General features: G+C 38.9%; 1 protein-coding gene across 1 annotated transcript in view; it reads right to left on the bottom strand.

Moving 5' to 3' along the window:
• Nucleotides 1–15,191, bottom strand: part of ABCA4 (ATP-binding cassette, sub-family A (ABC1), member 4) — a gene marked incomplete at its 5' end in the record, with an annotated part of 71,312 nt that overhangs the window by 15,628 nt on the left and 40,493 nt on the right. Inside the window, 15 exons of the mRNA XM_010287456.1 lie at nucleotides 624–656; nucleotides 1,637–1,731; nucleotides 3,887–4,076; nucleotides 4,224–4,226; nucleotides 5,093–5,191; nucleotides 6,507–6,631; nucleotides 7,060–7,301; nucleotides 7,823–7,871; nucleotides 8,286–8,491; nucleotides 9,102–9,192; nucleotides 9,958–10,145; nucleotides 10,409–10,546; nucleotides 11,363–11,502; nucleotides 12,246–12,377; nucleotides 13,721–13,898. Coding sequence (XP_010285758.1) covers nucleotides 624–656; nucleotides 1,637–1,731; nucleotides 3,887–4,076; nucleotides 4,224–4,226; nucleotides 5,093–5,191; nucleotides 6,507–6,631; nucleotides 7,060–7,301; nucleotides 7,823–7,871; nucleotides 8,286–8,491; nucleotides 9,102–9,192; nucleotides 9,958–10,145; nucleotides 10,409–10,546; nucleotides 11,363–11,502; nucleotides 12,246–12,377; nucleotides 13,721–13,898 — 1,909 coding nt within the window. The remainder of the gene's footprint in view (nucleotides 1–623; nucleotides 657–1,636; nucleotides 1,732–3,886; nucleotides 4,077–4,223; nucleotides 4,227–5,092; nucleotides 5,192–6,506; nucleotides 6,632–7,059; nucleotides 7,302–7,822; nucleotides 7,872–8,285; nucleotides 8,492–9,101; nucleotides 9,193–9,957; nucleotides 10,146–10,408; nucleotides 10,547–11,362; nucleotides 11,503–12,245; nucleotides 12,378–13,720; nucleotides 13,899–15,191) is intronic.

Here is a 15,191-nt window from a genome sequence, read left to right as displayed (position 1 = left end):
TTCCTGCTGCTGATGAAAAACTAAATAAGTACGTTCTTTAGGCTAATCAGTCATCTTTCTAAGCTTAGTATCTGCAGTGTAGACATCACACTGGGGTTAGCTGATGCCTCTACGTAAGTGTGGAGCACTAGTGGAATCTGTTTTATAACTACTGCACATGTTCAGAGCGGGGATGAGGAGTTGTGGTTGTTACTTCTAAGTTTGATAGGCTAGTGTCTAGGTTTCATCTTACCCAGGTTCTTTTTTTGGAGGGTTCATATTTTAATGCTGCACTTTGAAAAAGCTGTGTCAGAGCACTATCACAATGTAGTGCAGTATTGTATTGTAACTTTCCATCACTCAGATCTCATTAGTCTGACCCTTGTAGAGAATGAAACTGTGAGACTTCCATTGTGTGCCTCTGGCCTTCATCCTTGTGGGGGTAGTCCAAACAAATATAACCTCTTGTCTTTATAAAACCTTTGCTGATCCCCAACCTATTTCCCACTGAAGCCATCTCTTTGTTCTATACTATCTGCCACAGTTCCCCTTGTCCATTCAGAGAAATATTGTGAGGCTCCACGGTTAAACAGAAATTCATTGTTCCTTTATTTACCGCCATAATCTGTGAATTGGTTTCTTACCTTTGCTCATTGACCCAGTATTTGCTCTTCAAGCTGAAACAGACAAAGAGAATCCTGTCTCTTAGTGCACTGAGCCAAAGTCAATGGTATTGTCAGGCTTAAATGGAAATTAAAGGTAAATTCCTATGCTTTGCAGATCTCCAGTTTCCCCTGAACAGCTTTTTTTGGTTTGTTTTATTCTCTTTCTTTAATTGCTGCTGGTTACTTTGAATTGTGGGGTTGTCAGGACTTTTGGTATGCCCTGCAGTGGGCTTTTGGTTTTTTGTTTTATTTTGTTTTCTGACATGATTCATCTCCAGCTCATACAAAGACAAGCAATATTTCAAAAGTGACACATACTGTCTCTATTCTAAATCCATAATGAATTGATTTTAAAAGATGTATCTAAAGCAATTATGACATGTGCTAAGAGGAATCAGCCAAAGGCAGCCAGCACACAGGTCATACAATGGTAATTTCGAGAACTCTGCTAGGAATTGAAAAGGGTAGCAAGGCCTGAATTAGAAATAATAGGCCATGGACACTGCACAGCTGATTACCATGCATGACACTCAGGCAAGCTGAGGGGCTATCGGTAGGATGGATATATCTATATATGTTGTCCTTTGGCTCTTTAGCACTTCTGGGAAGCAAGTGAAAATTAACTCAGGCAGATGGTCATACGGGTGTGGCTACAGTTCTTCAGGGACACAAACTAGTATCTGTGTAAGCCAGTTCATCATGCCTTGCAGAGGCACCAGTTTTCTCACCATTGACACAGTTACCATTAACATGGCATTCAATCAACACTGAAACTTAGCTCTGCCTATAAAGGAGTACCCAGTTAAATTAATTATACCTATTTGTATAACTCCTCTAAAACGAGCATCTCCTATTCTTACATCAGGAATATGGACATGATGCTCAAGTCTACACAATACTGTGGCACATCAGGTGCTATGTTATTATTAAATGAGAATTTCATTGCCAAGTACAAAATACTGCATATGAAAAACAGAGACATGCATCCCTACCTTCCTTTTATCAAAGTGGGATACGTTTTCACCAGAAAATCTGAAATATTTCTGTGGGTCAGATCTTGAAGAATTTCTGTGCTGTGCTGCACTCTCTGGAAAGAAAAGAAAACCTAATCAACGACAGTAAACTTTACAGTCTCTAAAGCTATTAAGTGTTTGTCAGGAAAACTGCAAAAGTAGCTTTGGTTCAGAGGAATTGTTCATGTTCATAGTATCACTGAAATGAGACTGGGTCATTCATTTGCTAACCCAAACATCCTTACTTTACTAAGATTTCAGAAGAAATCATGAAGTCACAGAAGTTTGCAATGCCTGACACAAAACTGTTGCGCTTCACTCTGAAACACGACCAGAGTTATTTGCAACAAAGGGCACAGTTGCTCAAGGCTTTTTCTTCACTGAAAGAAGAAAGATTTTCAAATAAACTGAGGTCCCGGTGAAGATAAGATAGCTTTCTATGATTTAGAAAGTTGAAGTAAAAATTGATATGAAAACTTCATCTTCACTAGCATGTTAAAGACTTTGAATGAAAATTACTCTTTTTTTGTAATGAAAATTATGCCACATGATGCCTTTGTGAGTCTTTTGCAAATACGGGGTCACTGTGAAATGCAAGACCTCAAACTTGCTGAGTTTATCCCAAGGTAGAATATACTTTAAAAGTTTCCTGGGCAGTTTCAGAGGGCAAAGCTTGCAACCTGAAACGACCTAGTAACGACCTGGAAAGTAAGTCCAATGAACTTACTTTCAGATGTTCCTACATTTGTTCACAGAGAAGCAGTACCAAATGACACAGAAGATGTCTAGCTGATTCTAGACAATCCACAGGAAGGAAGACAGTAGCATCCTCACAGTGCCTTCATTAAACGAGCTGTCTATGCTCAGACATACTTCATAATTATTTACATACTGTCGCTTTCCTGGAGACTCAAATGTGAATTGTTTCTTCCTGACAAGTTATACAAAATTATTATATCCTGTAAAATTATTAGGCTATTATAAAAAATACATTTCCCTTAGACGACTGAATCGCCACACACAAACAAAAAAAATAATTTTGTATCTTACTTGGATTTGAAGTTTTAGACAAAATTTCCCTCTCAAATATACTAGCATGCAATTAGCAAAATTCAACTTTGGCTGTCTATTGGACAGAGATTACTTGGGATGCGGTGAATAAGGAAAGAATATAACCTCTTTATTAATTTCTTTTTTTTTTGCTTCATAAACAGGAATCCTATGGATATTTTAAACAATTTTGCTTTGGTTTTTTGTGACTAGTGATAGAGAAACCAAAGGAAGCTGAATCATAGAATCATAGTGTCATAGTATATTTAAGAGACCGTGTCATGGATTTGGATTCAGAAATTGATTAAGCTTGTGACGTTAGTGTTAAAACTAGAATTATTTTAGTCATTTTGGCTAATGCGTGCAGCCTGGCAAACAGGCATATTAAAGTTGAATGATGTGCATGGTGAGATGTTAAATTAGTGAGCTATTAGTCTGAAAGTGGCTGCAGTTCTGTTTTCTTTAACTTGTTAGAAAAACATTTAGAAAATGTAAACACTAACAGGCTATAGTTTTCTTTTGCTCTTCAAAAGAGCAAGCACATTTTGTAAAGGGCACTACTAAGATTATTCATTGATAGGAACAGGTGGGAATGTAGCTCTCATCTCCATACAGCATCAGTGGTTATTAAATTATTAATCTCCATGCACATGCATACAAACATTTGTTTTGCTACCTTAGAACTTTCTTTGTAGAAATGGAACCAAAGGGTATGTAAAAAATTATTTGGGGCTGACTCAATATTAATTTTTCCATTTTTAATGAGATTATCCCACCCCATGATTTTTAAAAATCATGACACTTTTTCTTTCCTTCCTTCTTTCTCCTTCCTCCTCCCTTCTTTAAAGAAAGGCAATCTTCTAAATAGAATTGTTCTTTGAGGCCAAAAAATACTGAGCTTTTAAAATTATTTGATAAGTCATTAAATTTTTTGTAATTTTCTTCTATATGAAAAGTTTGCAATTTGGATGAAAATAGTAATCAAGTTTCATTTAAATGTGCAAGATTTTCCAATACCCCTGAAACTGAATTCCAAATTCCAGCAATTCTTGCTCCCTTAAAAAAATGTACTTAATTCCTTCCATGTGTATTGGCATGGCAAAGTACTTACACATTAATCCCTTTTCCAGCACTTGCCATGAAACTTTTCTACAAAGATTTATGACACAGGGACACTACCTGCGGTGGTGGGAGGCCACCTGCACCTGCAGGGCATTCTGGCAGCATAGTGAGTTTCTTGTGAGTGCTGCACTTGCAGGAAGGTGAAGGATTCTCAGGGCTCCACTTCTGGCTCAGCAGGAGGCTGCTTAGGTTAGGATGAACAGCAGGTGTGTTCCAGGCAGTTGGCATATTATTGCATGGGTAGTTCCTGTGTAGGGGAACAGATTCTTTAAGCTGTGCAGAGATACAGTTCATGAGAGCTCACAAATCCACAAACTCACAATGCTCTCAGCAGACATTTCTCCTCTCAGCCCTTATCCTGTGAGTTATTAATAGTAAGAACATTTTAGAGTACTTACTAAACATGAATAAACATAATCTCCCCCCACATCTCTGCCAAGTTTACTGTCTTCAGCTTGCAGATAGGACACTGAAGGAACAAGGGGACTGTGTTTGACCCATTAGTACACATGAAATCTCCAGTGGACATATATCTTTGCAAAGAAACTATCCTTTTCCTTGTTCATGCGGTATCTTTTCTCTCTTTATTTTTTAAAGTTTCCTCTTCCTTCCTGCTGTACAAGGCAGAGGACAGGAAGGGGAAGAGAGAGGAGAAGACAGCCAGAAGAATCAAGTTGCTGGATATCACGACTAGGAGGGAGGCAGGAGAAAAGGAGCAAATGGCAAAGCACAGCATGCCAGTGACAAATGCCTCCAAAGAAGGACTCCCACGCAGGGTAAATAGGTAGCACAGAAAATGTTAGAGTTCTACTAATGTTGTCCTCCAGAGTGAGAATAGCTTCAAATCATAGAGACTATTCCTCCTTCATAATCTGAGCAATTGCTGAAGCTGTTGCTTCCAAATACACCAGTGGGAACAGCAGGAACCTGAGAGGACTTAGACATCGAAAATGCCAAGGATGCTGTGAAGATTTGGGTCTGAGCCCACTGGCCTACTGACATATATTTCAAGGTTGCTTAATTCTCAATATAAAGCTACACAAGAGGGCTTCCAGCTAGTCATGTTGAGCACTGTGAATCATTCTTAATCCAATGGCATTGTTGTCTTGCTCTTTGTTTGTTACTTTTGACCCTATATTAGAAATTATTGTCAACAATATATCTGAAGCATTGGCTCTACTGAAAAGTCAAGGCAATTCATTCTCGTTTCACTAGTAACACCCTGCTAGAGTCTCACTCAAGAGAGATTAGCTAGCAACTTACAGAAGAGGCTGATTCTTCATGCAGCGATTTCCAAATCCTGGTTTATTCAAGAAAGCATCAGTGAGGGAGACCATCTGCTCGCTGCCAGGACGCTCATTGCTAAGGGAATAAGATAGGACTTTCTCTATAAAAAATTTTTTTCAAGATATTGTACTGGTGTACACATAGCAACTGGTGAAGGACAGCCATATGGTAGAACCAACTGCTCCCCTCCAAATACTGATAATTCAATTATTTTATTTATTTATGCAAAACTCCAGAACCTTCCAAGATGGTTAACAGGCTAAAGCAATGATCCTTTTCTCCTAATATTAAAGCATGACTTCTGACATAGTCCTATATCAATATTCTCCAAAAAGGCTTGAATCCACTTTGCTACCCTCTCAGCCCTGTCACACTCAGTAATCAGAAGATGAAAAACTTATCCTGTGTTTTCATTTACTGAGGCCAAAGAGACAATGCTGCTAATAGTGAAGTCTGCAGCTAACAACCTAATAACATTAGGCTACAGAATACTGCTAGCGCCAATATTGTGGCAAGTATGAATATCAAACTTTGCTCCATACACTACCATGTGTCAATTAAATTAAAGTTTCATGTGAATTTTAAGCATGAAACTCAAAGAAAATGCTTCAGAATTATTGCCTTCGGTGTTGCTACTTTCTGCTAGTTGTGATCTTGTCTAGGACTTAAACTTTGTTTATAAATTTCCTATGCATTGCACATATTTTGACTTGGTGCAAGTTCAGCTTTGGCATACGTGGAAGTGAAGGTGAAGCAAGTATTCAGGAGACCACAGAGGAATTGTGCAGTGACCTGGAGAGAACAGAACTGAAACTTCTATAAAGAATGAAAGGAGACAAAGTGCTAGTAGACAAAAAGAGACCCAGCCAAAGAATACTATGTGAGGAGAAACTGCAAAGCAGCAGCATTAATAAAACCTAAGAGTCTCTGCTTTCATCTTGTTTCCATAACTTTTCCCTAATATTATACTAACTATAAATAAATCTACCACAGGTCAACAGATAGGCTTGAATCTTATTGTTCTCTAAGATTATGAATACAGGAATAGTTCAATGGCATATCAGAAACAGTCAGATTTCTTACTGTCCTGGATCTCTTGTTAGGCAGGATATGTAACTGTATAAGTATTGAGGTAATGAATTCAGGTGGGAAAAGGAGAGTATCAAAGATAGCAAGATATTTGAAGGACTATTGGTTAGACATACTAGCAGCTGTGTTCTCCACTTGCACCAATTTCATGCTATTTTAAGTCTGCTGATTCCAATGGAGCTAATCCTTTTTCATACCACATAGTGAGAAAAACTCAGTAAGACAGGGCCCCATGATCCTAAATGCTAGGGAGAAAAGGTGTATATATGACAGATTTTTTTTACTCAGTGATTCGTCTTACCTGAAGAAAGTAAACTGTTGTCCGTAGATCCAAGGGTGTAAGGTTAAGGCGGGATATTCTCCAAATGGAGGAATAATGACTGTAAGTATTAAAGACAGCAACACAAAACTAGCAGGAAGAACAATCTGCAGGGAACACGAAAACATCACACTAGGTTATTAGATATATAGAGTGACATTGTACACACCTCCTAATATATATAAACAAAGGAGGAACAGCAGTAGCACACAGATCAGATCTGGTTTAGCTTCTCAATGCCAACAATTTAATTTCCAATGCTTTCAGTTAAGCTTCTGTTGTCACAGAACTGTATTATCTTAAAAATAAAAAGCTGGGCTAATAGTGATTGAATCATGAACTTGGTGCGGGTGACAGACTCTAGGCAGAAAGAAATAGAGTAAGAGGCAGAAGAGTTGGAATCATAATTAGAACAGCTAGGGGCACTGTTACCCATTTGGAGCACCTCTGTTGCTTTGCATAAAGACATTGCTGGGAAAGATAGTGTTGAGAATGTTGTGGGAAAGAGTAAAGAACAGCAAAAGTAAGTCAATACCTGGGTTAGGAAGTCCTTGTGGCTGCGGGAAGCATGGTGGAACCGTTTGATGAGCAGTGCTTTGATCTGCTGATGTACAAGCTGAAAACCTTTATATTGTCGGGACCCTTTCCCTTCATTTTGATCTCCTGCTATGCATACTGGCATTCGAGAAGTGTCATTAGTTTTCAGTGCGGTTTGTTCAGCTGGTTTGTTTTCAGTACAAGTTTTGCCAAGAGTAGAACCATTTTCTTGAGTGTCTTCTAGGTTAAGATGAAAAGGGGCAGAGAAAACACTAGTCTTCCATACATGAAGGTAGCACAATCATTTTAATAAGCTCCTGATTTTACCAACTGTATATATCACATCACCGGATTGCTTTAATTACAACTGTTGCACTGTGGCTGTATCTAGTAGCATCATATAGGCTAACACTCTCTTACTCAGCAGGATGAACAAGTTAATCATGTATGTAGTTTATGGACTAATGGTCAGCAAAGTACTTTTTATAAAATTACTAAAGCCATTGACATTTGGGGGCTTGACACTCCACTTCTATTTACATAGTTAAGAACCTCATCCAATCTAAATAAGTCATTCTGCTGACTTCATCTTGTATCTCAGATAACATGTCAGGCCCTAAAAACAGATATTTGCTGACCAAATGTATTTTGGCAAGAACACCATACAAACATGAGAGTTCTGAGGCTCTTCTTTACTTGGTGTTCAGCATACAGAATAGTCCCAAGAAAAGTTTATCAAATACTGATTCATGGATCTGTACCTGCTTTTTGCATTCCAGGGTCAGCTTCTGCTGTGACCTTTAGGAAAACCTGCCATAGACAAATACGTCTCCTGGTTAGGAATAGAAATAGGCACAATAACCTGACCTCTGGAACTGTACACATAATCGTTTAGTGTAATGGAAAAAAATTCAGATACCTTTTCAGTACTCCTGCTTATTATACAATCAGAGGTTTCTTATGAAATATCTCAGAAAATAAAGGAACAAACTAAGATACAATGGAAGACAACTTTCAGGCTAATGAGTCATGAACAACAAGGCTAACATGAAGTAAGGCTGGATCCTTTCTCTACGCCCATCCCAAAAACTTTCTGAGTGTGCCACAGGGCATGTGACTCCGTTTTGACAGGGGTATTAGGAATTAGTAAGATTACATATTTAAGAACAGCAACAGTCTCATTTGGGGGACTGATGGTAAGATCTTTACTACTTTGTCTGTTACCTCTTCAAGTGGTGTGTCTGAAACTCCAAAACTGCTGAGTCCCAGGTCATCCAGTGTTTCCTCCAGTTCTCTGAAGAGACTGGCATAAGATCGCTGTTTAAAGTGTTTATTGGGCAAAAGGTAAATCAGTTCCTGACCAATGCTTTCAATTAATTTTGCTTCTGGGATATGATGATGAATTACTTCTGCTAGCTCATTCAGATCTCCTGTGAAAAGTCAGAAGAGTGTCCAAAGAATAAATATTTAATCATGCTAAGCACGATTTCAAAAGCTATTGTTTGCACTATACAAAAGGGGACTGCTCTATTACATAATTCACAGATATCTCAGTTAATTCTGTACTAGACTGGGCTATGTTGCTAATTATGCTCTGAACTATGTATCAAGAAATTATTTCAAGTCTGTTAATAAAGCACAACAAAAACTTCAGGAATATCTTCTTAAGTTCTTCTCTTAACTAGAAAAGCCAAAATGACTTTTTCTGAGAAAGCCAGTTTCCTTTGCTCTAGATACGCTACAGTTTTCATTAACAGACTACACATTTTGGTGCAGAGTAGTTCAAAACTCAGTCTATACTTCTAAAGTATGCAACCTTCCAGTTCATCATCTGTATCTGAGACCACGTATACATCAAAAAGGGGCAATGGTAAGCAAAACCACAAAGAAACCTTAGCAAATTCATGTTACAATACAATACAGATGTTAGACACAAGTACTGAAGAAGTGGGCCTCAGCAGCATTGACCTGTAAGATGAGACAGCAGCCTAACAGGAGACATAGCTATGTGCTGGAATGCCAAACCATCCCACTTCTTACCATCCAGTTCCTGCTCTGGAGCTCCTTCTTTGTCCCTGTGTGCACAGCTGGAGCAGGAGCAGGAGCACTGAGATCCACAGCTACAAAGTGACTAGCATGGACAAGCAACAGATACAAAGATGAAAGTGCTTCAGATACATGCAAAACAGGATGTAAGGGTTGTCAGCCTTTGAATGGCTTGAGTCAGTGAAAAATATGTCATATCTGGAGCATCTTTAACATATTATACTGAAAGTAATCTGAGGACTGGATTAAGCAATGCAGAAAACATAAATCCACCTGCACAAAGCATACCTATCAGTTCTAAATTGCATGCAAAATACCTATGAAACTGCAATCAGCAGCGAGTTAGATCATGTTGCTTCTAAGACTGGAAGCACTACTAACAACAGAAAGAATCAAGATCCCTGCTTCTCAAGCTGTGCGAGGCTTATTTAGATATGGATAAATGTAGACTTTTCTGGTATCTGAGCTAGTTACTAGACTACACCATGTTTACATCCCAGTAAAGCAAGCATCAGAAAGATACGTGTATGGGCAAAGGCAACTTGATTGGTAAGAGTTTGACATACTTAACTGATGAGAGTGAACTATAGACCACTGAGGGCTTCATATCCACCTATTATTTTCACCTGTCTGGCTGAATTTATAAAACCAGAGAAGATTTTTACAGAGACTCATGTATCAATAGAATTTCATAAGGTGTAATCAAATTTTCTCATTGCTTTCTTCATTTTGAAGTTAATTTTGTATACAGCCTCAAGTAGCATTTAACTGCTTTCTACCTTAGTGCAGTGCATGAATATGTGTAAGTATTTTTCAGATTACATGTGCAGGGAGGAAGCTACATACTTACTGTAGCCCTTCCAGTTCTGGTGTTTTTCATCTTGCGAACAAGAGTGAGATAGAAGCCAGACCCAAAACAGTTCTTTAGGAATACAGGAGAGCCTGAGCAGAAGAGTTTCCCTTGGGATATGATGGCTACTCTGTCTCCAAGGATGTCTGCCTCATCCATGTGGTGGGTTGAGAGGATGATGGTTCTGCCTAGAAAGAATAAGGAGTAATGTTCAAGGCATGGACTCTCTCTGGAACTCAAAATTGTTCTTCGTTTTCTGACAATTTATGCAGGGTTTTCTCTGCACCAGCACCAGGTCCAGGTTTGCCACATCCATAGGTATCTGTTCAAAGAACCTTGTTTACTTGTATTCATATCTCACTACTCATGACAGTTTACACAGCAGGCACATGCTGCATCTATGACACGTTTTAAAAAGAAAGCAATCAATTTCCACTCTCAAACCTGTTACCTGAGCGATACTTCAGCAGAAGATCCCAGATAGATCGCCTGGAATATGGATCAACTCCAGAAGTGGGCTCATCCAAGACTACCACTTTTGCTTCACCCACAAAAGCAATGGCAACAGACAGTTTCCTTTGCATTCCACCTATCAGAGGACAGACACATCCAGGAGTCTCTGATGAGTTAGGTAAGTGTCAGGGATGTAATTAGCACCGCTTTTCAGTGCGGAGACAAACTGATACAAGTAAAACAAAACCCATCCCCAGACAAACATTTCTGCAAAGTTAAATCAATAGTCACATTTTTCTTCTGAAGTTCAGAACAGCTTGTTAAAAAAAATTATTGCTTTTTAAAAATGGGTTTCACCTACACATTGCATTTTCTGCTTCTTGCCAGAAGCAAAAGCAGGAAGATAGGGAATTTTCATGTTCTCATCTGAAGCTAGCCAACTTTTATAGTTGCAATCAGGACAAAGTAGTATAAGAACACTTGGCTGTTTATTCAAATCGGCTTTTGAATCTGAAAGTGAAGTATGTTCAAATACATTACATGCATTTGTAACTTTAGAATAAAAGAAATTACTCCTACCAAGTAATACAGTATATAGAGTACTGATCCAAACAGTGGAGCAGCGCGATAGTATAATATTCCATTTGCCTTGAAATAATAGAATATTGTATTTTGTTTTCTTCTTACATCGACAGATTATTTTTTTTATACTCATTTAAAAATAGCAGCTTTAAGTATATTTGAATTTGTTGTACATTTATAAGAAACAGAAGCTTTAGGGACAGTTTGTGCCAGCTTTACTTTTACTATTTGGACAGTCCCATTTACTCTTTGAGAGTAAAGACCTCCCCAGTGCACAGTAATGGCCTCAAACATGTAATTCGAACAATAATTGCCCAAAGACAAAAGAAAAGGCAGCAGCAAAAACATCTTAGAACAATCCTGTGAGCACCTGACAAATTCTGAGCCTCTTCATTCCTCTTATGGGTGAGGCCCATGTCTTCTAGCATTGTTTCCAACTCTTGCTCAGCTTCATCCCTGGATCTCCCTTTCAGTTGAGAATAAAACAAGATGTGCTCTGCTACAGTAAGGCTGTGAAATCAGACAGAAAGGCACCAAGGCAATTTAAATGAATAAGCAGATTTTTTTTCCCAAGCAGCAATAAATTCACTCTAGCTTTACCTTGCTAAAAGAAGACGGGCTGCTTTACCCTAAATCTGTATCACAGATCTTCTTTGGGGTCAACACACTTCACTAAAAAGTCATAGGCTCTTTCTCCGCCTTTTTAAAGTGGAACCCACCCCTAAAGGAACAGGTATAGATAGGTGGCATCAAGCTACCCATTTATGGGAATAAAATGGGAGCTAATGTGAGTAGCTGCATTAAGGAAGAGTCTGCTGTTGAGATAAACACAAATTGATGGCAGTGTAGCTGGAAATGACCTGAGAAGGTAGTAAATGGTAGGGTGGTAGTGCAAAACGGGCATAAAAATATCCTGCTACTGCACTATTGGCTCAGATTTTTTTTGCTTTAGGAGACCTAAATTTGTAGTGCATGAATGCCCAAGCTGAACTCCTGCTAACCCACACTGCAACAGAAAAGACCAACACCAAGAGCACTGTCATTTTCCTTGGAAACTCCTTTTTTCTCAGTTAAATGGAGATTTCTACTTGAGAAGGACAACATCTAGCCTATGCATGTGTTAAGAGCTGGAGAAATGCCCCTCAGATATATCTACTGCCATCACAGTAAGAAAAACACCACAAGCCTTGGGGATGTGTCAAGTATGCAGACTGGGACCCTTATTCTTAAAGCTAGTATGGAATGATACTTACTGATTGAATAAGATGTTGTACTGAGGGCACATGCCTAATCTGTGACGAATGGAGTCCATGTGAGTCTGAATATCCAGGCCGCCAATCAGCACAGTTCCAGAGGTGGGTGGGAAGAGGCCTGTCAGTATCGACCTGGGAAAACAAAATGAGGAAATTCCCACTCTCCTATCTTTCTGTGTCAGATTAGAAGATGCATTGCATGATTCCACTAGATGGAGCATGACGACTTCTTACTATGAGCCTTGATGAAACAACTCCATTAAAAAGCATAGATATAAATACTCTTGCCCTGCTACAGTGAGAGTCTTGAGGATCTCCTAACATAATTTTCAATACACCTGTCTATATGGTTCTGGCCTGCAGTAAAAAAAAAATTTTTTGGCCAGCTACTCTGTTTCAGACTAGTTTGTTCAGCATGTTACATCAACCCTGTGTACAAATGGGTCTAAAATGAGCTCACTAGGACAAAGATAGAGAATAATGGATTGAGGTCTCCAGCCATGTTGACTCATGCCTGACACCTTTATTTTGTGTGAAATGGAAGGGGGCCAAATGTTACGTTGCAAATGGGTGGAACCTGTTACTATATTTGGATGAGTAATGGATTTTTCCATTCCGAAAATTTCAAAGCAATAGTTTTTGTTTTTTATTAGGAAAATAGAAAAACAAATTTAGAAAACATTTCAGCAGATTAGAATGCTTTTATTTTGGGTCAAACATATTTCTTGTGGACAAACTGAAAAAATAAAAAGGCAATTTAAAGTGCATTTGAAATAAAAGTATTTTTTAATTAAAAAACCTAAAGTGTTCTGCTGACAAACATAATGAAACAGTTCAGTTCTTTCAATGTTTGGTGAACTTGTCACAGACCCATGAAATGGTTTCTTCACCAATTAATCCTATTTTGCCAAATAAAGTTCCATGTAAACAAAATTAAACATTCCTGAAGTTCAGCTTCCTTAGGTGCTAGGGACTAGAGGGACATTTTAATGTGGACATGGATCTTGCATATATGTAACCACTTTGTCTAAAGAGGCCCTATATTTTATACTCCTTTCCACACAGACCAAAAAACGTGACTGACAAAGCCAGTTAGACAGAGAAACCAAGAACACGTAGAGTGTGGTGGCTTTCAAATCTTCAGCTCTTTCAGCCAGAAGATCCTCCTCTCTCTTCACCTATCAGGAGTTTGGCCATAGCAAAATGAATTTGAGGGGAGAGAATTGCTTCCTTCTCTCTAGACTTTCACTTGTTTGTGTCATGCATTGCCTCCCTCCCAGGGCTTTAGCTAATCCAGGATATCTTCTCTTTGCCGCGGGGCAGCAATTCCCTGTCTGGAAAAACTTGATGTTGTGTGTCAAGCTAGCTGCAGGGATGGTAGAGAGACAAGGGAAGAGTGAAGAGAGAAGACTGCTCCTCTGGACAGAGCAATAGAGCACCTCCCTGGATTTGCAGCTTCTCAAATACAGACTTACATGGTGGTTGTCTTTCCTGCTCCATTGTGACCAAGGAAGGCTGTGATCTGGCCCTCATAAAAAGTAATATTCATCCCATCTACCGCTGGCTTGGGCCTGTTAGCAAAAATCTTCACCAGGTTCTGAATGCACACTCCTGGAATCAATCCTGTTGGCTCTGGCTCGAAGAAGGTATTTACTTAAAAGGCAAGAAATCAAGAATGAAAAAAAGAATAGAAGCATGTTTTAATCCCAGTTCAGATGACGACACTTCAGTAAGTGCAGAAGCAACAGCACATACCCAGTAAAATACAGCACCATGTGCCAGGGCCAGGTTCTCCAGTCACATCAGTACCAAACAGAGGCAAGATTTCTAACTGCAGTGCAATTTCTTGAGATTCACCCACATATCAATGACAGGAGAAGCAGAGCCCAGAATTGTAATGGTCTGTGGAGAGGTAACTCATTGGATCAGGTAAAGCTAAACATGTTTTCTGTTTTCATTGTGTAGCAGGAAGATTATTTGGGATTGCTGTCTGTAGAAACTTAGATAGGCTGAGAGATTACATTAAACAATCAGCACGTTGCCTTTCTAGCCAGGTTGAAATCTGCCATTCAAACCATCTGCCCAGCTGTGCATTCTTTTATCATGATGCTTTAAAAAAACCCACAACATTTGTCTTTTATCCTGGTAGGTGAAATTTACCCCCTTGCTGAGGCCAGCTCAAGACTTAGGCAGTACCTAACATAAGCACTACATGGGATGGCTTTCTCTCAGGATTAAAAATGCATTACTGTAAATAGCACCATCAGAATGTTTTATTGCATCAGCTTCTAGACAAAACAAACTTCCTTTGAAGTAAATTAAGCCCCTGGGCAATGTGAATTATGGGAGTTGAGAAATTTAAACTAAAGACCCTGTTCACTTTTGTTTACACAGAATGCTTAAGGCTTTGTAGGGAGGCTTGTTTTGCAATTGCAGTTTACTTAAATTGTTCAGTACCCAGCAGGCCTGTGTGGAGAGCAGCCAATGCCATCTGGGTGAAACCAGTCCCACCTCCATCAGTGGCTTGTATGACTGTCATTATAAACGATACTCAGGAAAAAGTCCTGAGTATGTTGTACATGAGACCACTATGTATTATACAGACCAGCTGAAATAATCTAGAATGGGTAGCTTTACTTTAAATAAAATTATGTTTATGACAAACTTTTCTTTTGCTTTGTGAAGGAATCTAGGTTTCCTTTTACCTTACTGCATCAAATACAAACATCCCTGTATTTACAGAAGTTCATGTGGACACTAGCTAGATAGTTCTGCATATAGTGGCAATTGAGGTACCGTCCTCGCTTTTGTATTTATCATGAGCTCAATTCATACTTGCCTGCAAGAGTCACTGACAAGTTCTGAGGCAAGTTCTCTGATGATCTCCCCCAGTATCTACTTTGCATCACCTGAAGGATACTGGTTGAGGGTTGAACTCCCTTTTTT

Source organism: Phaethon lepturus, unplaced genomic scaffold (genome assembly GCF_000687285.1).
Source record: "Phaethon lepturus isolate BGI_N335 unplaced genomic scaffold, ASM68728v1 scaffold37275, whole genome shotgun sequence".
NCBI classification, from domain to species: domain Eukaryota; kingdom Metazoa; phylum Chordata; class Aves; order Phaethontiformes; family Phaethontidae; genus Phaethon; species Phaethon lepturus.
This window is presented reverse-complemented; position numbering and strand designations above follow the sequence as displayed.